Source organism: Pelodiscus sinensis, chromosome 10 (genome assembly GCF_049634645.1).
Source record: "Pelodiscus sinensis isolate JC-2024 chromosome 10, ASM4963464v1, whole genome shotgun sequence".
Classification (NCBI taxonomy): Eukaryota; Metazoa; Chordata; order Testudines; family Trionychidae; genus Pelodiscus; species Pelodiscus sinensis.
In genome coordinates, this window is record NC_134720.1 from 31,532,498 (window position 1) to 31,558,856 (window position 26,359).

General features: G+C 41.6%; 1 protein-coding gene across 3 annotated transcripts in view; it reads left to right on the forward strand.

Moving 5' to 3' along the window:
• MLF1 (myeloid leukemia factor 1) overlaps positions 1–25,656 on the forward strand; it is a 28,950-nt gene extending 3,294 nt beyond the window's left edge. For 2 of the 3 annotated variants that reach the window (XM_075937795.1, XM_025184853.2), the window contains exons 2-8: positions 6,490–6,661; positions 14,605–14,649; positions 17,212–17,298; positions 17,744–17,872; positions 21,911–22,070; positions 22,398–22,530; positions 23,986–25,656. In XM_075937795.1, the coding sequence (XP_075793910.1) occupies positions 6,518–6,661; positions 14,605–14,649; positions 17,212–17,298; positions 17,744–17,872; positions 21,911–22,070; positions 22,398–22,530; positions 23,986–24,097 (810 nt within the window). In that variant the 5' untranslated portion in view covers positions 6,490–6,517 and the 3' untranslated portion in view covers positions 24,098–25,656. The remainder of the gene's footprint in view (positions 1–6,489; positions 6,662–14,604; positions 14,650–17,211; positions 17,299–17,743; positions 17,873–21,910; positions 22,071–22,397; positions 22,531–23,985) is intronic. The other variant, XM_025184854.2, reaches the window with a different exon arrangement.
• Positions 25,657–26,359: the final 703 nt, after the last annotated feature.

Sequence of the window (26,359 nt, forward strand, 5' to 3'; positions counted from 1 at the left end):
TTTACTGCAGCATTGCTTTCAGTACTGAGTGCTCAGTCGCCACTCTCTACCTGCTTAGCCCTGATATGAGGGTGACATGATATAATATTGTTACATTTTTGCACTTATGCTGGTAGCAGTGCAAAAGTAAGGGTGGCAATGCTATACTGTGCCACCCTCAGTTTAATGCTGGTGTTAATTTCAGATCTGGGTTCCTTGCTAGCAGTTGATGGTGATCTTTGGTCAACCAGTTCTGAAGGCAGCTGCTACCAGTTGTAAGAATGGTAATGCTATGACTCCCTTACATCAGCCAGATTTCATAGGAAAAGTCACATTTCGTGGTGCGTAAGATGTTTTTCATGGCCATAAATTTGGTACGGTCTTACTAGAATAGTTGTTTATTTTAGATGTTTGGCAAGCTAGGCTTCTGCTAAAAAATGAAGATGCCTATACAAAACGGAAGTTATACAGGCAGTCCCCGACTTACGTGGATCCGACTTAGGTCGGATCCCTAGATACGAACGGGTGAGGCAACTCCCGCACATGCGCAGCAGCATTCCCGGGGCTCGCTCACCTGGGTCCTAGGATCCTCCTCCTCCTTGGGCCGGCTCCGACTGGGGTCCCGCAGAGCTGCCGGGCAGAGGAAAAGTGCCTCCCCACGCCCGCTGCCCCCCCCCCCCCCACCTCCCTGCCAGCAACAGGCTGCCCCCTCCCCTGAGCAACAGGCTGCCGAAGAGACAAAAGCAGCCTCTCTGCCCCTCCTCCCCTCTATACATGCCGGGCTCCCTGAGCGCAGCAGCGTCCCCGGGGCTCGCTCACCTGGGTCCTAGAATCGACCTCCTCCTCCTCTTCGGCCGGCTCCAACTGGCCTCGGCCTGCAGCAGCTGGCCACAGGGACAGGGATCCCGCAGAGCTGCCGGGCAGAGGAAAAGTGCCTCCCCACGCCCGCTGACCCCCCCCCCCCCCCCCCCCGCCGCCTCGCATCCTGCACGCCTCCCCCCTCCCCTCCTGCCAGCAACAGGCTGCCCCCTCCCCTGAGCAACAGGCTGCCGAACAGCAGACAAAAGCAGCCTCTCCGTCCCTCCTCCCCCTATACATGCTGGGCTCCCTGGGCAAACAAAGACTCCACCAAAACAAACAAAGTGCTGGCCTCATTGTGTTAGCAAAAAAAGGACCCTCCTCCTAGAACCCTGGGTGGTGTGTGGAAATGAAGCTATTAGCTCAAAGCATGGTGCAGAGCTGTTTGGTATTTGATGAGTTACTCCTTTAGTCCTGAGTTTGTCACAGGGACAGAAATAGATGTGAAATCTTCTGAACAGGGGAACAGACAGCAAAACAAACATTAGAGGGGAGTTAACCTTTCCCTATGCTATCCAAAACTAAAAAAAATGTTTGGCTAGAGTTTCCCCTACAATATGTACCAGTTCCGACTTACATACAAATTCAACTTAAGAACAAACCTACAGTCCCTATCTTGTACGTAACCCGGGGACTGCCTGTACTACAATTTGAATATATTAGTACACTGTAACTGAAGAGCCACTGCTATTCACATATTGTGTACATAAAACAGGCGGAGTTTGGACAAAGAGATGACACATGAGGTGGAAACTAGTCAAAATAAGTATTATTTATTAGAGGTAATCTCTAACACTAGAAAATGCACTTCAGCATTTCATTTGTGTTTCTGCTGAGCTGCAGAGACAGGGTTGCATAATTTTTAACACAAGGTGACCGCCTGTGTTACCTTTTGGCAAATGTATCTGCAGCAGGAGTTCAGAGAAACTACAGTGGTTTTAAGAAGAAACAGAGCAACCACTAGCTATTCTTCAAAAGAAGACCACCAATAGAGCTATTTCTCTTTGGTACGTATCACTGTGAAATTGCCTCAGTGTGACCTGTGCAAGGTGAGTTGACATGAGAGCACTAACAATACCAGGAGGGAAGTGTACATTGCACAGAAGAGATTGTTAGGGGAAGGACTAATATGGTTTACAACAATTCTAAATTAATACATAATTTTAGACAAAATTGCTTTGGTTTTGTCCACATCCAAACATTAAAGCCTGTATTATACTATTAAATGCTATTCGACATATTAAGTAATTATCTGGAAAGAGTGGTGAACAGTGAGGTGGCTATACAAAATTATTTAAGTTGGCTATGTTTGAAGTAGACTAGGAAGAGTTTACAGAGGGATCTCCCAAAACTGCATAAATGGCCAAATAAAGGTAGAATTTCAGTCTTCATAAATGCAAAGTAATGCACATACTAAAATATAATCATAACTCTGTAGACAAAATAATGGGATATGAATTGGCTATTACCACACAAGAAAGGTCTTGTAGTCATTTTGAATCATTCGTTGAAAACATTTGCTCACTGTGTAGTAGCAAACAAAAAAAGACTAACAAAGTTCAGAACTGTCAGGAAAGGGATAGATAATATAATAGAAAATATCATAATGCCACTATATATGTCAATTGGTTGCCCACACCTTGAATCCTGTGTTGTGTTCTGATTGCACCATCTAAATATGTATATATTAACCCTCTTTCTACTTTTCCAATATGTATTTATATATAAAAGTAGAAAGGGGGGGCAACAAAAATGGCTAAGGGACATGGTACAGCTTCCATATGAAGAAAATTAAAAAGGCTGGGGCTGTTGATCTTAGTTTTCCATAAAGTTATGAATGTAGTGGAAAAAGTGACTAAAAAAGGTTATTTCTTCTTCGAGTGGTTGCTCATGTCCATTCAAAGTAGGTGTGTGCACCGCGTCTTCCGGAGCGTTTTCCCTAGCGGTACCCGTAGCGCCGGCAGGGCGCCCCCTGGAGTGGCGCCTCCATGGCGGGGCATAAGTACCCCTGCCGGCACTGCCCCACCTCAGTTCCTTCTTACCGCCTGTGACGGTCAGACTGGAGTGTGTCTATCTCTCTTACTGAGTTAATTAATGGTTCCCATTTCTTCTTTGTTTTGTTGTAAATAGTTCTTATAGTTAGGTAGGTAGTAGTTCTTTGTTTCTTCTCTCTTCTCCCCCTCCCCCCTTTGGGGGTGAGGAATGCCAGGGCCGCAAGGCTTTAAGGCGTTCGCTGTCTGCGGAAAGTTTATGCCCAGAGGCCTCAGTCGAAAGACAGGATACTGGGCTACATTGGCAATTGATCTAACCCAGTATGGCCATTCTTACATTACATGTGCACACCTAAGATTATGCTCCTGGATTTTTCTCAAGAAAAGTATTCTTACCTAGGGGATTAATTTTCTGTATTCCTCCAGGCTATCCTACATTTATACTTGATTGGTACCATTGATATCTAGAAACTATCATAGTATTGTGGCAACTAGATGTGCAATATTTTATAGGAACCACAAAGTTTCACCTAATAAATATTCCCAAATGGAAGCCATAATAGCTGGTAGTTGCCACATTTTAAAATGTTTTCATTATAAAAGGAAAGATGGAAAATAAAAAAATCTAGTTTATAGTAGCTCACATGTTTAAAGAATAGTTGAAAACATCACCCTGCTTTCAACTGTCAGCATTTCTACTTTTTCTTACTGTGGCTCCTGTGCTCTGACAGATGAAGGATAGTTTCAAAGGCTGGGGAAAAAAACATAAATGGACAATGGTGCATGCATGTGTGTCAGAGAGACTGCCGGAATAGTTCTTGTAGAGTTGCTTTACATACGATTATGGGGATTGTCTTACTACTTCAGCCAATGACTAGATTAACTACCAAATTAGTATAAGAATTTCCACTGCCTCACAAGGAAAAACAATTTTTTTGACCGATGAACTGGAAATAGTGTCTTGATTAAGAGTAATATTATAAATGTCTCCATCTCTTAGTTAGTTGCCCATGGGAAGCACTAGTTGATCTTGGCCAAGATGCTTCCAGAACCCAGTTGAATTTCCTTCTGAATGGCTCAGACATGTGCTGAAGCGAGATCTTTTCAACTGTTGCTTTTTAGCTTGCCAATGTGTTATATCACTCCAGATGTTATCTTTGGTGTGACTTTCTGCTACTTCTCATTCCAAATCAGAACTAGTAAAACTTTATTTTAAAACAGTGAATTAATTAATTAACTTCAGAAGATCACATTTGGAATTAATAAAAATATAGCTATTTGGTTGAACATACATATCTTGGAATAAAAATGTATGATGAAATAAAGAGTAGCAATCATCATTATTGCCCTTCACATCCACTGGTATAGGGAAGCAACAAAGGTCCTCTACTTCCTTCTGTCCCTGGCCAGCCTCTCAATAGTGCCCCAAGTGTGATTCATGCTCTTCATTTCTACTTCAGCAGTCCGGCACCATGTTGTCTTGGGTCATCCTCGTTTCTGGTGAAAGCAAAAAGAGTAGCAATAATAATAACAAAATATTTTCTGAGTCATTATTTTCAGCTGAGAATGAGGAGCCCTTAAATTTAGAAACTTTCGCTTTACTCTTGCAAATCCTTACACATGCAGATAACGTAGGACAGTGCATTTACCTAGAAAAGTAAAGTTAATTGCTTCCTGATTTGGAAGGTCTGCTTTTCTGTAGAAGTGAGACAGTACAGTCCTCAAGCCCAGAAAATTCTTAACTTCTTTACTGCAACTGTCATAAGGCTTTTGTGATGAAAATTTGTGAGAGAGCCTGAAAGGTGAACTTAGACCTGTACAAAATCACTTAATTTTTTTAAATAAGTCTTTTGTTGTAACAAGCTTAACTACTGCATTTTTTCATAACATGTTTTTTTTCCTAAAAGGAAGCGCTGTGTCTTATAATAAAGTTATACCTCTATGGGATTAAACGTAATGCAACTTCTTAGTTTGTCTGACTTTCAGACAAACTGTACTTGGAATTAAAGCAAAACTACCTTATGTCATATATGTACGTGGGCATGGCACACTGAACATATTTCATTTGGTGTTTAATAGAGAATGAGACCTGTTCATTGTGTGGGACGCAGAGGATGGATAAAACCTTCAGATAGTTTTGCTGTGTGTTAAATTATTTAAGAAATGGTGCTTGTATATTGATATCTCAACACACTTAAAGTCTGCAGAGTAGAAGGAGGCTTTATGGAAGTGTATATATGTAATTGCGATGGCACCTCCTATGTTTTATGGCTTTGAAAACAGTGGATATACAGGTAATAACTTGCTTGTGCATGTATTTTTCACACTGGGAGTAAGTCATTCATCCAATGAATAACTGCCAAGACACTTTCTGCTTCATAGTTGCTTGTTAAGCTTGGACAGAAGCTAACTTTAGCAATCAAGTGGGTAGGGTAAGTTAGGAACTGCTCTTGCCAATGGAAAAACTGCTTATAGACATGAAGTTGCTTGTCTGTGCTGACATGGTTGTAAAGTACATAAATAATTTAGAGACACTGTCCAGCTAAAACTTGTTCATTAAAAACATCTTTCCACACTGCTGCAAATATGTCTCTAGATTTTTAATACAAGTCTTCTGTAGCTAGTTTTTAAAACAAACTACATAACCATGAAGGTATAGGGGAAGAAGAAAATTCAAAGATGACAAAATGGTTATGGGATGTAGTTTTTAATGAAGAGTGGTATGGAAAGAATTAGTGCATATGAGGAGTTGATTTAATGTTGGAGACAATATGCCTATGAGAGTTGGAGAGTGTTTAAGGTGTCATACAGTGAAGAAGATGGACTGAGGACTGAAGCTTGGATATGTATTAAGAGCAGGGAGAAAAGACAAACTATTGAAGAGGGGAAGAATTAAGAAATGCCTTGGATTAAGCTAAAAGAAACATGTAGCTACCTTGTTTAGATTAGCTTCAGCATAGTAGAAGGTAGAAACTGGAGTGGAAGCAATCTGAAGAATGTTTAAAGAAAGTGTTTGTTGTTCTTTGGGAATATGGAGAGACAGATTGGGAGTTTATGGGGAAAAACAAGATCAGATTTAGCGAGGTAAGTGGGGTTGAGAGAGAGGAAATGTCAAGTGGATAAAAGGACATATTTGGAGGGAAAGAGAAGAGTAGGAGTGAGCAGAGAGCTTATAATAACAGAGAATGAGAAAGGAATGGACTTAGTGAATGGTATGGGCCTCAAAGGAAGGGCGGGGAACAAACTTGTTTGGGATGGAAATAACCAAATGCAGAGGTGAAGAACCAAGCCTAATATGAAGACTGGAATATTCAAGTTTTAGAGAGAGATTTGAAGGTTGAGACACCTCGCCAAAGGTGATGAGGAAAGAATGAAATATGGAGAGTTGTGAGCCAGCCAGGATGATGATGGGAAAGAGATTAGGCAAAAGAATATAGGCTATAAGTAAAGATCTCTGCATCCCTGAGGCCTATTACAATGGAGCTACCCATTGAAAACAAGTTTTTGCTGTTAAGGTGATGAGGTATTGGGGGACCTTTGTATTTAATGGCTTAAAATGGAGTTCTGTTTATTGCTTAGCAGGCCTTCCCATATTTATGAGTTGGTTTTTTTTTTTTTTTTTTTGGTCTCTCCCTCATCCCCTCCCCCCCGACCTCTCCAGAGAGCCTTTTGCTGCACAGCATCAGTTCATGCATCAAATGATGAGAAGCTTTTCTGATCCTTTTGGACGAGATCCATTTCTCAGTATTACAGAGGGTGGCGAAAGAACTCAAGATACCATGATTCCAAGAGGACACCATGATTCTCAGATTGCTTTGAGAGGAAACCATAGAGTAAGTCTTTTGAGTTTATGAAAGGATTTTTACACATTACCAGCAACTAATTTTTCAAATATCTTGCTTAAACATCTGTTTTAAACTCTAATCTGATCTAATGGATGGAACACTGGTCTGGAAACCAGGAGACGAAAGTTATGTTCCTTGCCTAATGACTAGCGTGTGTCATTGGTCTACTTACTTAATCATTCTGTGTTTCAGTTTCCCTACTCCTGAAATGGGGATTAATGGTACTTACCTGTTGTAAAAGTGCTTTGTGATCTCTGAATGAAAAATACCATGTAAGTGTTTTACGTAATTACAACTGAGGTTTTATGTTAGAACTGGTGATGAAGTAAACTCTTGTGCATGGTTAATGTTTAAATAGCAGGAAATTAACTTTTCCAGTGGAACAGTTTTCTCTAAACTTCTCTTTTTTATATATGAATTTCCTTTATTTAATAGTATTAAAGGCAAGGTTTTTAAAAGGTGAGTATTGAAGTTGTGTGTTTAATTTACAAACTCATTTTGGGGTCTAGATAATTATACACAGAAATGTAGTCAATAATTTATGCATTTAATTACTGGGAACAGTACAAGAATATCTGAAAGTTGTTCCAGTTGAGAATTTTCCCCTAAATGTATATGAAAAGCTTGTATGTGTATGATTCATAGCTAGCCACTGTCATTTTCCTTTAGCTGTCTGAAGCTACTGGCCTGTCAAGCTTCCACAAGCCATCTGTTCTTTGAAGTGGAAAGGCTACAGTCTGTGAAAAAAGACATAATGCTGTAGGCCAGTGGTCTCAAACCTTTTTACACTCAAAATCACTTTTTAAATGACAGAACAAGCCAAGATCTACAGCTCTGCCCCCTTCCTTGAAGCCCCGCCCTCTCTATTCTCCTCCTCTCCATCACTTGCTATCCCCAACCCTTATACTGCTGCTTTTTTCCCAATTCTTCTGTAGGAAGAGGTTTTTCCATCATTTGGCCTGTCTAGACTGGACCAAATGTCAGAAAAAACCCTTCTTTTGGAAGCCCCCTTACTCCTCGTGGAAGGAGGAATATAGGGGTGACCGAAAGATCATGTTTACTCTTCCACTAAAAGAATTGGAAGAACAAACGCATTCCTGGATGCAGAAGAGTTTTTCTGGGATATCTCCAGAATCCTGAAAAACTCCTGCAGTCTAGCCGTATCCTCGCTGGGTTGAGACAGGATGTGTAGGCTCTGGGGTGGGAATGAGGGATTTGGGTGTGGGAAGGGGTGAGAAGTGCACGATCTGGGAGGAAATCTGGATGCAAGAGGAGGTGGATAAAGGGACGCTGTTTTGGGGAGAGGGCTCTAGGCAAGGCAGTGTTGGGGTCAGATGTAGGGTTAGGGTAATAAGGAAGTCACAGACTTCTGGATGTGAGGGTTCAGGAATTTGGGTTAGGGTATGTGAGGGGCTCAGGGCAGGGAGTCTGGGGGAAAGGGGAGTGCAGGAGTGTTATGGTGCTGTGGCCAGATGGGGGCTTAGCCCCAATTGGGGGTTTGTTGGCCAGGCTTCATTTTTAAATAAAATACTATGTCAAATACAAAAAGCTTCTGCATTGTCTTTATTTCTGAGAAGGGCAGGGAATGTATTTTGAGTCAGGGGTCACTGACCCACAGAAAAGTCAGTTGGGGCCACACAAGTGAGATAAAAAAACCTCCTTCAACCCCCCCCCCCCCAAGCTTCACTAAATGTGGCCCCAACTGTGTTGGTGGGAGCAGGGGACATAGTCCTGGGGAAGGGTGCTAGTGGATGCTTTGGCAGGGACAGGGTGCCAGTGGGGACAGGGTTCAGGGGCAGGGGAGAGGGAACAGGGTGCTGGGAGGGGAGAGGACAGGGTTCTGCAGCTGAGGACATGGTGCTGCTGGGGACGGAGTTCTGTGGCTGGGGAGTGGGAAGGGGAGCAGGGAACAGGGAGCGCAGGAGGGGTGGGGTGCCAGTGGGGGCAGGGAGTCTCCTGCACCTGCCTCCTCCCAGGTTTCTTCTTCCCACCTCCTACGAGGGAAGCCAGCATGCACCTGCCCAGGGCTGACCCCCTCCCTCTGCGGCGCAGCCAAACCCCGCCGCGTGCGCCTGCCCCCGGGCAGACACCCACCCCCCCACCGTGGGTCAGCCAAACCCCCGTGCGTGCCTGCTCCAGGGCCAAACTCCCCTCCTGCAGCGCAGCCAAACCCCCGTGTGCGCACGCACACATCTCCCCTGGGGTCAAACCCCCACACACATGCCTGCCCCGGGGCCGACCAGCATGCCTCCCTCTTCCCCCCCCCCCCCCCCCGCGCTTGACTCACCCATCTTGTGGCACAGGGAAGCCGCCACACTCCTCCTCAGGGGCTGATGCCCCCTCCCGTAGCGCGTCCAGCATGCCACAGAGCTTTGAGAGGGGAGCAGCCAGCAAATTTCTGGAAGTGGCACAAAGCTGCAGGCAGGACTTCCTTCCATCCCGTGGGAAGCCAGTGCTACGCTGGTCGTAGATAGTGGGGCTTCTTGGGGATGGAGGGAGGAGTCTGGGGGGCCCAAACGCCTTGCGATCGACTGGTCGAGGCCTCACAATAGACCAGTCAATTGCCATCGACCGGTTGGTGACCACGGCTGTAGGCTGTTTCTTGGTTTCTCATTTTAATTTACTTACCATGTTGTGTTCATATTATATGGCCTCAGAATAGTGGAGGATCTTACTTTCTCCATAATTCATTCAGTTATGTATGAGCATAAGTATTGTAATGGCTCATTATTAACTTTAAATTCCCACTTTTATGGGTGTAAGACACTTGAAACCTAGACATGTAAAATTGTTGGAATAATGATAATGTGTCTTCACTTTGAATTCACAGTCAGTATTCTGCATTCAGCCTGATCCTTAAATGTTTTGTTTCTAGTTGTATGGCTGTACCAATTAAGGAGGCTCAAGTAAATTATATGAAATATAGTAATCCTGTAGGCTCTTTGTAGATGAGAAGAAAATGAGCAAAAGTCTGTCTTCTATAAAGTGCACTTTTGTCTGTGGCTGATCATGCAATGACAATTATAGAAATATTTCTGTTGCTAAATCTAATCTGATTTCTTGGTTTAGAAAGGATATATGTTTTTAAATAATGTGAGAAATATATTTTGCTTTAAATGTATTTTGTTTTGTTTTAAATTAGATCTAAATCACTGGCATTTAATTCAATAACACAACTACAGGGAGTTGTGGAACTTCACCAAAATCGGTTACTGTAATCCAAGCTGACATATTTGGAGCTTAATAAACCTAGCTGGAGCACAAGCTATCATCTGCAGGTCAAAAGGGTATATGCCAGTTTTTTTCCAGTATGCCTATATGTTGACAGTTAGTTTAAACTCTAGATCAGGGGTGGGCAATAATTCTTGACTGGTGGCCGCTTCAGAAATTTTTGAAGTGGCCCCAGGCTGCCCTAGAAGGGGCTGGGCCTCCGGAAAAAGGGGCGTATCAGCCAATGGTCAGGTGTGTGTGTGTGTGTGTGTGTGTGTGTGTGTGTGTCAGTCACACCCAAGTCTTCAATTGCTGAGACGCAAGGTCTCGTCGCAGCGGGCAGCTTAGGAGGCTGAAGGGCACCCCGAGAAGTTTTACCACTAAGACCAGGGTCCCGTCGCGGAGGGCAGCCAACAGGTTGACAGACGCCCCAGAGTTTATAGGAAGAGCTTATTACATCTCAGATTTTAACTGCTAGGATAGAGGATCCCTTCGCATCAGGCAGCCTAGGGAAGACTGAGAGATGTCCCTACGGATCTGTCCTCTGGAAGCAACACAATCCAAATGCCCGGCTCTTCCTATATCTGTCCCTTATGATTGGCTGAAGTTCTTTTAAATTGTGCTTGGTTCTGTTACAGCAATTGAAGGAGTCAGGTTAAAGCTTAAACAGTTACAGGTTTATTAAAGAAGCTTATAAATCGTATGGTTACAATGGCTATTGCTCTATTTCTTAACTGCTAGCAAATATAGATCTTAAAAATGGTTACAAAGAAAATAAAGATAGAAAATAGAAATAATGGTACCAAGTGACACTTAATCTTTAAAGAGCTCTAAGTCTATGTGTACACTTAAGACAAAGGACCACATCCAGGTACAATTTTTACCCCCTTCTGCGCCTGTTGACTCCAGCGGGTCAAGCCAGGGCCGGTCCCTCAATTCCTAGGAAAGAGGAATATGAGGTGGGCATCCCCATGGAACCTCGGGAGGCCAATCACCTAACCCGACCAACAGATAGATGGTAGATTGACACTCAGAGTAAATGTGCTGCTGGACCCATCTTTATGCCCATAGGGGCCCGTATCCTCTTTCTTATCTAAGATGCCAAAATGCATTGGTCTGTCTTTGTGACACCAGTTCTTACAAGGGAGTTTCAACTTAATTTACACTTGCAAGAGAGAGAACTAAATTGTGAGTACTGGACATCTTTTTACTGGGTGGGAGATTCCTCCCCCTGCGGACAGTGTGTGTTCGTATCAATATGGGTTTCAGTCAGGGGCACTCCTTGGCAGCCTCTTGGTCAGCAATTGGCGTTTCTTTGTTTACAGCCATCCAAGGTCACAGCAGCCTGCATATCTGGGCCTTCTGTTCAAGGCTTACTGCTCTGTGTGCTCCAGGCAAGCAAAAATGGATGTTACAGGGGTGTTCCTGTCTGGCTACATTGCAGGGCCAGGAAACTTCCATACTTCCCCACCCACAAACCCTGATTAGCCTGGGGGTGGAAGGAGCATGAAGTCTCTCTCACTGCCCTCCAGCGCATGGCGCTTAGTCAACCGCCAGGGATGACTAAACGCAGCGCACTCCCCCATCCCTAGCCCTGATTGTCTGGGGGACAGGGGAGCGGCAGGACTTCTGCAGGCTGGATCAACCCACTTGGTGGGCTGGATCTGGCCGGCAGGGGCCCTTTTGCCCACCCCTGCTATAGATAGTTGGACCCACATGGCTTCTGCTTCCATTAAAGCCTGTGGGAGAAGTAGTAGGCTATCATGCTTCAGTTCAGCAAATGCCTAAATATGTACTTGACCTTACCAAAAAAAACCCACCCCAAAATAATACAGAGTCCGATTTCTCACTGTCTAATCTCAAATGGGGGATGCAAAGGAACATGAGTTGTGGTGGGGAGGAGTTTAGTATTGAAGACCTCAAAGTATTTTGAGAGAGCACCAAGAAAAATGTCAGCCTGGCCTTGGTTCCTCGTATCAGCCCAATGTCTTTTTTGAAAAAATATCCTTGTGGCTGCCCTAAAACAATGGTCATGTTAAACAGGGAACTTAGAGCTGGATGCTGTGACATGATGGTAGTTCAGTTTGTTGGCTCCAATCATAAGTGTTGGAGAGGCAAGAATGAAGAATCAAGATGAAATTGAAATGTATTTGTTAGAGGAACAGACGAGTTCAACTTTTCAAAACGTTAATATTTAGAAACTACTGTACATTTTTGTGTGTAGATGTTTGCTCTCAAGGAATGGTTCAGTCAAACTTGATGTTACCTTGGTTGTTTAGTGGGGACATATCAGTGTTTTTATGTGTGTATTTAAAAACTTCAAAACATTTTTGGCTGACTGCATGCTGGTAAGTTATCCTGTCATTAATGAAAATACAATTCCTACTGGTATTAGGTTAATTATATTGCCTAAGTTACATTTAAAAAAAAAAAAAAAAGTATGTTGCAACAATCTGAGCAATTGCATGTTTTAAGGTTTTTAACTGTTCTTCCAGATTTGTTTGAATATCGTATTGATCACAAAGTTTAACTTTGGAACAACATTCCCTCTAATCTTTTCCCTTCATGTGCAGATTTTTTTTCTGTTTGTGGAATACATTTTTCTATGTGCACCAAAGCATGTGTGAATGTGCACCAGCAGTAGAAACACAGCCTATTTATGAGCACTTTGCCAATCAGTTGGGTAGCATTTGAATCTCCTGAGCAGCCACACAAGCACCCAGCTTATAAGGAACATTGATTGGGAGTAAGGATGTCAATGTGTAGTCAACTATACGATTAACCAATAAGCCTAGGCTTATTTGTTGATCTTCTCACTTATACACATTTTACCCCCCACTTCCACCCCTGTCCTGCCTCTGTATCGGAGGCAGTGGCAGAGGAGCAGGAGCTGATGCTGGGGGGAGCCGGCTTAAAAGCTGGTTCCCTCCAGCACCGGATCTGCAGTGCTTCCTACCTCCTTTCCACCCTTAAAGTGCTGCTGCCTCTAGGTGGGTAGCCAGGGGAGGCTGCTGCAAAGCAGCCTCTCTCCGCGGTGGGGCCAAGCAGATGGAGGCTGCTTCACAGCAGCAGCCCTTGTCTGCAGTGAGTCCCATCTCCCCGTGGACAGAGGCTGCACACTCTGCTGATACAGCAGCACTGTGTAACGGGGCTCCCTGGGAGTGGCTACAGGCCCCACCCCGGGGACTATCCAATAGTGTAACCATAAAGACTTTAATGCGGTTACTTGAATATGCAATTACCCGATACCTAACATCGCCAGTTGGAAGGATGTGGGTTTGGAATAATACAGTACATGAACACCTTCAGGAATGCTTTCATTTCTTCAATGTGTCTGAGCTGTATCCTGTCACATTTATGAATTTTTAGTTTATTATAATAAACAGTTGGATTTTGGTTACCACAGCTATTCAGTAGAATTGGTTGAGTTATTTTAAAAAAAAATAAATTATTATGGAACCCTCCCCCCCAGGGCTGATTTTTTTTTCCATTTTTCAGCCTGCTGTACAACCGAGTAAGCCTCCTACATGAATTGTCTTCAAATAATGAATAGTTTTACATTTATATTGTAAAATAAAGTATATTGTAATTTTTGATTATTATAAATTAATTATTGTTTAGATAAGAAAAGAATTAGGGGTAAAGTTAATTGTGCATTTTTTCCCAGTAGTGCTATCAGTCTTAGCTGCATTGTATATGGTTCCACAATGATGTTCTGCAATCAGACGTTGCATTCCACTTTGAACTTGCATTTTTTTAAAGTATTATACTTTTATGATAAATGCACATATTAAAGGGGGGGGTGTGTGTGTGTGCGCGCGCGCGCACGCGTAAATTTAACACCTCATCCTAATTTCCTAGAAATCTAATGGTTTTCCAGCATTTCATCTGCTCTCTAAAACAGGGATATTCAAGACCAGCTAGTCAATTTTACAGGCACTGTATCTGATGGTGTTCAAACTGCATCTATTTATGCATCTGTGCAAGAATATATTTATGTACTGTGGATTTATTAGTCTTCAGACTGTTCCGTACGTGACGATAGATTTACTTAGAACTGCTTTGCTATGACCTTTGAAACTGATGATATGGTAGAGTTGATTTAGTTTATCCTGAGGGATCTGAATATTTTAGAGAATTTGTAGGTTTCATTTTTAAGTCTACATTAATCTCTTCCATTACATAAAATAAGAGCTTATGAGTAGATCAGCTACATTGCTTATTTTAATGTTTCTGCTCTAAAATTTATGATAGCCTTTTGTAATTAAGTTATGTAAATTTGTATGGTGAGTAGAAACAGAATTGTTGCTTTTAATCAATATCTTTGCCTCTACTACATAAGCAGAATTGAGTGTGGGGGGGGGGGAAGCAAGTGACATTTCAAGTACACTTTACATTTTAATTACCTCTACTATAAAGGTTATTGTAATACACAGGTGTGTTTCTTAAGATTTAAGTATTTATTACATTTGTGTAAATATGATTTATTCAACATGATGCAGTCATCTTTTATTTTGAAATAATTGTGCTCTTGTCTACCAAAAATGGCTTCATGTTATGTTGTTTTAACATACTGTAAATCACTGAGGTCCCCTTAAGTGTCATTTTTTAATTTTACAAAAATATATTTCAGTTGTTATATGAGAGAGTGCACTAGATTTCTGTTAAGCATGATGCATAGTAGGTACAAGAACTAAAAGGAACTGGTACTTTTCTTCCAGGCATTGAGCTGCTCCCTCATGCCCTTCGGCAGTTTTGGTAGTAGGGTTAGTATCATGAGAAAAATAGCCCTTGTTGCTTCTGCTATCCTGTATGTATTGTCTGTCTAATTAAAGCAACATGGTGCTTGCTTATTACTGTAGTTGCTTGTTAGAAATACTGAGTGATATACAGTACAGTAGCTATGGAATTTTTTTTTTTACCTAGTGAAAGTGCTGAGGTTGAGGTTCTACTGATATGAACTCTGCTGCTGCTGCTTCTGATTTTTTTGTTTCAAAATAGTTTGTTTTGGCCTGTTAAAAATTAATATTCTTTTGTTTCATCTACAAAACTTTTTGGGGAAAGTTTTTTTTTTTGTTTGTTTGTTTGTTTGTTTTTTTTTTTTAGTATTTTCAACAGGGCAGTCTCAACTCTACCTTGAATTGTACCAGCAAATTTAGTTTGTTGAGGAATGTCCTCAGTAGCTTCATAAGAGAAAAACAGGCAAAAATACTTTTGTTTTAAACTTTTTTATACAGGAGAAAGTGTCCCATATCATTCATTGGCCCTTGTAGCTAGCTAAGAAGTAACAGAAAACATGTCTTAACAAATGGAGCCATTTTCACACAAATACAGAGCCTTAAACAAAATGCAATAAGGGTTTTTGCAGGACTGTTTGTGAATGCACTGCACAAGAAAATTGGAATACTGAGAGCTTTTGAAAGGAACATGCATGCTAGATTGTCATGATTTGAAGCCCTCATTCTGATACAGCAAACTTAAACAGCAAGCAATTGTTGCTCTGCAATTAAAAGACTAATTAGGAAATGTTTCTATAGCTACATCATGTTCCTGATGATACCAGTGATAGTGGTTTCCCAAAAGAAAACCAGACAGAACTAGAGTCATTAGCTTCTCCATTTCTGGTAGAATAAAATAACAGTCAAGCACCTCTAAGCAATTTTATCTCCTGTATATGGAGCAAACTTGGTAGTCATGGCCACCATTATACTCTCTGGATGGAAGAAGAGAGTAGAGAATTTGTGAGACCCAAAAACATCTAACTTTTTTTTTTTACTAAAATATACAATTGTCTAATCTGACTGTTCTACTCTGAATGAAGGTCCATGATTTTCAAATACTAATATGTATTTACCAAAAGTGTTTTAAATTAGCTTTAGAACGGACATCCTTATACTAAACTTACTTAGCCCAGCGTAATTGTGTGTTTTTGAAGTATATTTTAAGGAGCAGTATAGTAAAAACTGGTGATCTTTGTCCTGTTTAGACACAGACTTATATTTTACTTACCTTGGCCTGAGCGAATCTATATCGCTGGGGGAGGAAATGCGAGTAGTCTACTAGCTGGTAAGCCTAAGCTTATTGGTTAGTTGACTACTTGTTTTACATCCCATGTCAGCTGATGTGTAATTAAATAATCGTGTAATCCCATCAAATTTTAGCAGTTACATGTTTATTTGATAGTCCTTGAGGGCCGGGTGGGTAGCCATTGTGCTCCCTGTCATCCCGCACTGCCGCCTTTTTATCTGCTTGAAAGCCAGCTCCTGTCTGCCCCGCTCACCCTTCTGAGCTGCTGCTTGTCTATTATAGGCAGCAGCATGGTGGGGGGAGGCAGTTCCACAGGATCCAGTGATCATGGTTTAAGCCAGCTCCTCAGGATCACTGGCTCCCACCTCCCCCTGGCCTTGGACAGTGCGTGTAATAGGGATGTTAAAATTGTGGTTATATGACTAATGGTGTGGTTGATACAGTTTGTATTGACTACATGATTAGTTGATAAGGACCATTCTGCAAAGCTCCAGCAGTGAGTTACGGGAGCTGGCTCAAGGCAGCAAGTGGGGGCAGAAAATGAGTAATCAATACTCCCGTCAACTGCCTGTATCAGAGATCAGCAGCAGCGGAGGAGGGCTCCCAGGGATCACCAGCTCCTTTCTATCCCCCCTTCTTCCTCTGTGGGAGGCAGTGGGGGTGGGGAGGGGATTCCACAGCAGCTAGTTTTTAAAAGCTAGCTCTCCATGTGCACCGTCTCCTGCCTCCCTCCCCCTGCCCTGCTGCCTCTGATATGCTCACTGAGTACATTCATATTGTTTCTGGGCCGACTGTTTTATGTTAATGAATGCAACCAGTAAGACTTGCATAATAGAGATTTTCTTTCTACATTGGTGTTCTGAGGCAATGGAGAGGCATATTGAAGTTCTAGTTTGTTTGGTTCTCTGGATGTTGTCAGAATTGATAGGTTAGTCATCCAAAGAGAGTTTTAAAGAGACAGACACTAAACAGTTGTAAATGCTATCCTAAATGTGTGCTGCTTTTGACATTCCAATAATTTTTAGAAACCTATGGTCTTCTATTTTGTTTTCACTGCCATAATCACGTTACCCATGCTTGCTTTTTTGCCTTTTAATTTTTAAAATGGGAGTTGTCTTTAACTCATTTGCATTTGTAAATTGTTTGTAGACCCTACAAAGCTTGTGAGAAATGTATTTGGTTGCATCTTCAGAATCATGCATGTGATTGCCTTGTTAAAGAAGCCTAAAGACTAACTTCTATTTTAACTGATGCGTTTTTCCCTCCCTGAAGCTAATGAGTATTTTTTTTTCCTCCCACAGAATTCAGATTTCAGGGATCCCTTCTTTGCAATTGACAGAACTATATCAAACATGAGAAACAGTATGCTAGAATTGCGGAGAAATTTTGTAAGTACATTTCAAATATATGCTTGAGTTCAATGCAGTCAAACTTATTTGATTTATTAAGGTGCTCTGATAAAAAAATTTGTCGTTTTTGAGCACTGAAAATAATACAACACATGAACATTTTGTCACCCTTATCCTCCCAAATACCATTATATGATGAGGCTGTTTTATTAAACTGCGGAGGGCATGCGTGCGCTCTTCTGAGTTGCCAATCGTGCAATGAACTCCACAAAAGCACATCACATTGAAGTCAGTAAGATTATCTGTGGGCAGAGTAGAAACCAAGAGTCACTGGCAAATAGAGTATACTGCAAACTCAGGCTCTCCCACCCCCCATATTTTCCTGATAGAGTGGAGACTATGTCTTAATGTGGGTTACTTGTTCATTCTTCTTCGCTTATCTGTCTGTTTAATATTTTTTAAATATGAAATATATCTATTTCAGGATCAGCTCTCACTCAGTCCAGATGCACACTCATTCAGTTCTTCTTCTGTAATGACGTATTCCAAGACAGGTGATGAACCACCAAAGGTTTTCCAAGCTTCAGCTCAGACCCACACAGCTCCAGGAGGTGTAAGTATTCTTGACACATGAATTGTCATGTTGTTAAATTGTCAGACTATATATCAATGCAGACTCAAAAATGCTTACAGAGTGAATCATTTCTGTAATTTAGAAAGATATACACTATTACACCATTTCTATATCTTACAGTAGATATTGTTTGACACTATTCTTTAAGACATTATATCCAGCACGAAGCCCTACCAATGGTAGTTTCCTCAAAGGCTGAACAGTAATATAGCTATCAGTTCAGCATTTGCTGCTTTTTGATCCACTGTATAATATCATATTCCTTTAGCTTATTGGAGTATATTTATACCTAAATATTTGCAAACCTAGGATACTAAAAGTCCCTAACTCAAATCAGTTCGGCTATGTCTAGACTGGCATGATTTTCCAGAAATGCTTTTATCAGAAAAGTTTTCTGTTAAAAGCATTTTCGGAACAGAGCGTCTAGATTGTCACGGACGCTTTTCCACACAAGCACTTTTTGCGGAAATGCGTCCGTGGCCAATCTAGATGCGCTTTTGCGCAAAAAAGCCCCGATCGCCATTTTCACGATCGGGGCTTTTTTGCGCAAAACAAATTTCAGCTGTCTACACTGGCCCTTTTGCGCAAAAGGGACTTTTGCCCGAACGGGAGCAGCAAAGTATTTCCTCAAAAAGCACTGATTTCTTACAGTAGGAAGACAGTGCTTTTGCAGAAATTCAAACGGCCAGTGTAGACAGCTGGCAAGTTTTTCTGGAAAAGCGGCTGATTTTCTGGAAAAACTGGCCAGTCTAGACACAGCATTCATGTACACATTAGGGATGTTAAATTGCATGTACTCAGCTGACAGAGTAGTCAATCGACTTTCTATCAACTACTCGATTAGTGAATAAGGGGGAAACTGTAGAGCTGCAGTAGGGTTAGCTCCTGGGGCTGGATAAAGAAGTTAGGATAAGGGACACGCTGAAGGTAGGGAGGGTGGGCTGGGTTCTTCAGTGGCTTAGGAGATAGGGCATCAGCCTCTGGAGTGCAAAGTTGGGGATTTGGACCCTCCTCTCCCCCCCAGCTCACCCACCCAGGAGCCAACCCCAGTGCGGCTCTTCCCTCCAAATGCATCAAGACCTGCCAGGCATAGCAGGGGAGCCACCAGGCTCTTGATATATTTAAAAAGAAGAGGCTCAGCATCTGGGACTGGGTGTGAGCCAGGAATTGGCTGAATTCCAGTTCACGCCCAGTCCCCCGCTATGCCTCCCCTGCTCCCCAAGCCGGTGCTGGGGGAACCAGCCCCTCAGCACTGTCTCCTGCTTCCCCTCCCTCCCCTTGCCGCCTCTCTCCGATGAGCATATCGTTATCAGAGAGCATATGCTTATTGGGTAGTTGACTAGTCCAGGGCTGGGCAATAATTTTGGAAGGGGGGGGACACTTCGCAAATTTCAGAAGTGGCCTTGGGCGGAAGGGGCGGGTTTGAGAACTACCCTGCCGGGAGCTTTGCTTAGCCTGGGTCCCTGCCCCCTGACTTCTGGACAATGGAAGGGACCTGGAGCAGATGGGAGGGTGATGAGGGCTAGCCTTCTCCCAGAGTTGTCTGAGGTAAAGGCTTAGAATTCACATAACATGGCTGGCAGCTCTTGGCTTAGCTGCTAAACTGTTGCCTGGCAGTCACCAGGCAAACACAAGCCCTTTGAATAGAAGCAGTTGAAAGGGTTCGAGCGTCTCTGGCGCCCAGGCAATGTGCTTGGATCAACAACCTTTCACAGGTGCCAAGATTTGACTTATTCACCTCTGTGTACAGGTCCGCTACTTTTTAAAGTTAATAATAGTTCTACTTACAGCAGCGTCATTAATAAATAAATAAAGATGCAGATCTTATCTTAGTGCAGGGGTCAGCAATCTTTCAGAAGTGGCGTACTGAGATGTAACTTACTCATGGATCTGTGTGCCCGAGGGAGGGGTGGCAAGAGCAGGCTGGGTACAGTGATCTTATTTTCTGAGCTGCAGCTAGTGAAATCGGTTTAATTTAAATTATGAAACAGATTAAGCATTTTAACTTTTTCATGTTAGTTTATCAAACTTCATTTTAAATGAAGTAAAATATTGTGTCCAACACAAAAGGTTTCAATGTTTTCTTCATCAGAGGGGTAGTCATGTTAGTTTGGATCTGCAAAAGCAACGAGGAGTCCTGTGGCACCTTATAGACTAACAGATGTATTGGAGCATAAGTTTTCGTGGGCAAAGACATGCATCTGACGAAGTGGGTCTTTGCCCACGAAAGCTTATGCTCCAATACATCCATTAGTCTATAAGGTGCTACTGGACTCCTTGTTGAATGTTTAATTAGGGCAAGGGCCGGGAACTCTTTTTGGGGTTGGGGGTCACTGACCCACAGAAAAATCAGTTGGAAACCACACAAGTGAGAAACAAAAAAACTCTTCCAAAACCCCCCAATACTCACTGATGTGGCCCCAATTGAGACACCTCACTCCTGGTGCCCCAGCCTGATAGGTGAGGGGAAAGGAAGAAGGGGGGGGACTGAAGTTCAGAGCTTCCCATAGTCCAGATTTACTTTTGTGAGGTTCTGGAGTTAGTGGATTTTATGGACCTCCTTAGGCTCTGGGTTAGGGAGAAAAATGAGGGGCAAAGTGCGTGAGACAGGGCTTGCCAACAAGTAGGATAAGAATGGGGTGTAAGATCTAGGAGGGAGCTGGGGTGCAGAAGCAGGCTGGTAGGAGGGTGTCTGGCCAGGTGGAGGGAACAGGAACAAGGAAGAGTGTGTGGCCAGGAGAGAGGGTGCAGGAACAAAGGAGGGTGTTGGAGCAAGTTGCAAGTGCAGGGTCTCAGGGCAGGGGAGGAGAAATGAAGGGATTAGGGTGAGGGCAATCTGGGCATGAGGGGGGACCTTACCTGGCTTCATGCCCCCTTGCAGTAACGGCTGCAGCTACACTGTCCCGGCCACCCTGGAGGGAGGTCCCGCTGCTGCCACGGCTATGTGGTCCAGGACCAGCCCTGCAGGCCAGAGGTGCTGTTGGCATGGCACCACAGCCCCGGGAGTGCTGTGGCCCCAGACCAGCCCCAGAGACATCGCTGCTGCAGCCATGCTGCCCCAGACTGCATGACCAATGCTCTTCTGTTGAGTCTCAGCCCCAGCGCTGCCTCCTCCCACCCTAACCTGCTGCAGGGAGGAGGGAGTGCTCTCCTGCGGCTGCATGGGGGAGGAGGGCCAGGGATGAGCTTCTTCCCTTGTGCTGCTGCGGGCACGCGTGCCACAGGTTGCTGACCCCTGCATTAGGGGGTGGGTCCTATAACTTCCTCACAAGCAAGATCAAAGCCCTAGGCAGGCCAGATCCAGCCTGCTGAGAAGCTTTGCCCACCCCTGGACTAGTCGCTTAGATCCGTAGTATACATGAGTTCAAAATAGCTACTTCTGATGTGCATCTAATTCTGCTAAGAAATTCAAATTTAAATTTGAATCCTCAAGCAAGGTTCATGAAAGTTTATATGCAAGCAGAATGAAGCTGTTGAAAATACCCCAGTCAGTCATGTTACTGCTCTAGCCAGCACTTGATTATCAAAAAGACTCTAATAATATACCTATGAACACAGTGATAAGCAGTGGCCTTGAGTGTCAGACCAGTCAACATGACAGCCTAGTAATTAGTTGCCCTTTCATGTAGAGAATACCAACACATACTTATCTGTTCTGTTGTCCAGGAGAATGTTTAAGACTCTCTGCAGGGGTTATATTTAGACTGGGCTTTGACAGATTTTGAAACAATTAATAATAACCTACATTGATATTCTCTCCTTAAAAACCTCTGGGTAGTAATATTATCTTTCCTGTCTGACAACAGTGGGGACAAGTATTGCTTGCTGAATACTTTGAGCTATCTGTCTTTCAGCCAGTGTACCAAAAATAGGTTTAATAGGAAGCATCTGTTTATTTCATTAATTTCATTTTAAAGCCAGTTTGTTTTGTGTTAAAAATAAAACTCTGGAAACTAATTTTGATAATCCATTTTCTCAGTTGATGTAGAATTTGCAAAATTTCCCTTCTCTAAACAGATCAAAGAGACCAGAAAAGCACTGAAAGATTCTGAAAGTGGGCTGGAAAAAATGGCTATTGGTCATCATATTCATGATCGTGCCCATGTCATTAAAAAATCAAAGAACAACAAAACTGGTGATCAAGAACTGAATCAAGAATTTATCAACTTGGATGAAGGTAAGTTGTCTTGCACCCACACTTTGATTTTTAGAAAGTACTGATTTGTAGGTCATGCCTCTTCAGTGGGTGTCAGGTTGGATACCTAAAAATACTATTGAAAATGCTATTTTATGGGTGTGAGGGTAGGAAGATTGTGGTAACTGCTCGGATTGAGTAGTCCCTTGTGCAATCTTAGTGGAAATATGGTTCTTAATGAAATCTTTGGACATTATTATATAGTTACAACACTTGGTTTTAATGTAATTGCTTTGACTAGTGATGTAGCTAAATACTCTCTCCTATGTTTTCATGGAGTTTAAAACACTTATTTTTAAATGTTTGCAGCTGAAGCCCATATCTTTGATGAGGAGTGGCAGAAAGAGATTATGAAGTTTGGAACATCTAGAGCTAAATACAATTTAGAAGCTGTAAAACACAGAAATAACCGTCATATAAGCAAGGAAGATGCATTAAGAAGGTAGAAATAATTTTTTCCTAAAAAGAAAATGATTGTATGCTTTATTTCATTAAGAAATTCCTGTTAGAAACCTTGAAAAGAAATAATACATTTACTCTCTGCTTCACAGATTATGTAGCTGAAGTGTAATTCTGAGTGGTGTGTGTTTTAACTAAAAGTTCAGGGCTTTTGTGTGGCTTGAAAATGTTTTGATCATTTAACCTATTTGTTATAATTGTACAGCTCTTTTTTATTTAGACAAGTATATTTGCAATAAGAAACAATGAGTAAGCAAGAGAGAATAATGGTGAAACTGATTACATGCAAATTTGGTTCACTGCATTAAGGCTACATCCTTAACTCTACTCTCAGGCAGATTAGCCTTTCCCCTTAAAGGGAGTGGGGAAAGCTGGAGAATCGCAGAAAATTGTTGTACAGGTTAAACCTTTCTAGTCTGGCATTCTTGGGGACCTGACTGGCACCGAACCAGAGAATTTGCCAGACCCCAGGAGATCAATGTTGTCTAGCAGCATTACCAGCACTTCCACTGCTTGCTGGGCTCTTAGAAGACATTTTGGGATAAATTAGAGCTAAATAACAGCGCAGAACACTGAGAACCAGGACTGGTGGCTATAGAGAAACTTTATGGGGCCACAGAAAACTTGACCACATCCATGATAAGTGGACATCCGCTTAACTAAAATCATGCTGAACTATTAATATTGCCAGACCAGAGAATGCTGGATTAGAGATGTTCAAGCTGTATTCCTCTCTAAGCAGTATCCCCTGCCAAGACCAAGTGAATCTGTGGGGAGGAGCCAGGGAACCTGAGAGCAGGGACTTGGTGCGGAGGCGTATGCCCCATTCCAGTGAAGGCAGGAGTTTTTCCTGGATGGATTGTTTTCCCCATGATGCTCTTTTGGTCTTCTCTTATCAGCATAACTGTAGTAGGAGGTATGCTGCCCTTGTCAGCTGTTTGGTATCAACCATGGAGGGAATTTAGCAAAAGTTAATTCTGGTTCAAACTTATTTCAGAAGAAAGGACCACAGTGGTAAGAAGCATTAGTGCTTACTTTATCTCCTCCTGAACTGTGCAGAGTTCTTTTCATATGTCATTTCTGCACAATCCTGAAGGGGAAAACTGCCATGCTGCAGAGTCTGCATTAGCTCTTTCTGCAGTATTACAGGCAAGTTGTCCTCATATAAACAGAGAAGACAAATCCAGTTCTTGATTACTGCTCAGTTTTTTAATCAGATACGGCTTCCATTCACTTAAGTGAGTTCTGCCTGCAGGCAGTTTTGGTGCTGTCTTAGCAAAGATATAGGTACACAATAAACTCAGCAAAAAGCCTGGATTGATAAAGGTTTACATAAAAATAGCTAAGTTATCGATTGTGTCTTGCAAAGGGTGCTTGGCAAGGTATTTTTTGAAGTATTCTGCTGTAGTTCTGATTGTTTGGGGACTTTTTTTTACAGGGAGAAACCTCATTCAAAACCACTTATGGCAGGATCCAGAAAACCTGAAGTTTCTGTGGAGAACCTCAATGTAAAAGGATCACATGTTCCAGTCAAAACCAGCAAAAGATAAATGACTTGAGTAGCAATTTGGATGGGGTCTTTCTCAAAGAACATAATGGTGCTGGATCATATAAGACCAATCTCTGGTTTTTAGTATTAGGGTATCTTGCTCATCTGAATGTTCTTGAATATACCAGCTCTTTGGCTACTACATCTAAGTCTGAGCAGTAAAAGAAAATATTTACCATTGAAAAGCACTTTACTGAGTTATCACTTTTCTTTATATTGTAACCTATACAATTTTGCCTTCCAAGGCTTTTTTTCTACAATTATGCTAGTCTCAAAGTATTCAGTAAGCTTGGTGCTGTAACAACTATATCTGTTACCCATGCAACATAATTTATACAGGAACTAAATTCAATCTTTTAAAAATTATTTTTGTGTCTGAAACAATACCAATATGGCTTTAGTGAAATGCCAGTTAATCACAAACTCTAGTGCATCTGACCCACCATGTTTTTAAATTTAAAATTAATCTAAGATTATTAAGTAGCATTTATATTACATATTATAGTTACCAGAGTCATGGTGTTTGCTCAGATTTCAGAATGTTAACAGAGTCTAAAAATAAGTAGTCAAGTAACTTCTTGAAGTAAAATTGAAGCCTGTCAATATTCTTATTTATTGCTTTTGCATAGTTCATTTTCTGTACCTAGCTTATTAATTTCAATGGCTTTATATTGTATCTCCTGAGTAGTTCTGCATTCTTTGTGTGTTTACTTTGAAGATGACCACCTTTGCAGAGTCTCTATTTTAGGACTAGAGTATCATGATAGGTTTTTCTATTCTGTGGCAATACACCGCAGTTCCCTTATACGAATAACAGTATGACTGTTGGCATTCATAACAAAATTGGAATGGAATCAAATTTGAACATACAGTAGAAGTATATGAACTAAACTCTAAATTGCACCATTCCCTCTATAAATTAGAGTTTTAAAAGCTGTGTGCAGGAAATGCTAATTGTAGTTACTTTTTATTCTTCTCAGCCACAAATTTAGCTGATAATGTTGTATCCTCTTGTGTCCTGATTTTATTTAAAGGAATCCAGAATCTGGTAAACCTAAAAATTGTTGACCATCATTAAAAATGTTACTATTTCAAAGTTCTTCCCTGGCTTGTACTTCTGTTTTCTTTTTTTAGATGTTTCCTTGGCTTAAAATTAGAAGGTGAAAACCGTCCAAATGACTTACTGAGAAAAGTAAACCTTTTAATGTATGTTGTCTCTGTCAAAGTTTATGCACCATTTTATTACTTAGATTGAGTTGTAAATGACATAGCCTGAACAATGATTCTTTTATAATTTTTAAGTATTACTTTGGGTAAGTTGTTGTTTGACTTCACTCAAGAATGTATACTTTTAATACTATCAGCCTCCCAGGTGTCTTTAAACCATGTTTACTCTTAAACCATATAGATTTTTTTTCCCTTGCAGATCCCTAAATAATTATTATTACACATAACATGCCCTGTTCAAATGTATTTTCGGAGTGGAAGACTCCATTTTCCCTCTGCTTTCTTACTGCAATAGCTTTTTTCAAATATTCTAGTAAAAACTGACGTTCATGGTTTCGTGTTACTAAGACTCATTTGTAGTTCATGTCTTGCAGTCAGACTTATTTCAAATTCTTAATCTGAAAAAGTACTGTCCTTAAATTAACCAGTGTACAAATTTGACGCCAGATCCTGCTTTCATTGATCCTGTCATTAATTTCATGTAGAGCAAGTTTAGGCCCTTTGTGTGTCACCTAGATTCTCTAATAACAAGCGATGTTAACTGAACATGTACACATTGGAATTGGAATTTAATACTAATATCAGATTAGAAGGAAATCTGCTGTTTAGGAGATTCTGTAACTTGATAAAAAATGTTACATCGGTTACACCTATGTACACGATACATGATCTTTTTACATCTTGTTTCCTCTTCAAGCATACACTTACATTACACACGCCTACATAAAATACTTCATTATTTATGTAATAATCAGATATTATGATTGTAAAGAAGCAATGGAAGACTTATACACATTGCTAAATTTGATATAATATTAAATAATCAAAAATGAATGCAAGAAAAGTTGTCTCTAATCGTATAAAATAATTATTTGATTAATAAAGTTGTTTCTTCTTTAACCATTTTTTGCTTTGTACCACATTGTGTTTGGTTTAGACTTTTCATATAGCAATATTCTGAAGAAAAGTAAATCTACTGGCTATCAAAAGAAAAACATGCAGTTAAAATGCAACAAGGAAAAGATAGGGAAACTAT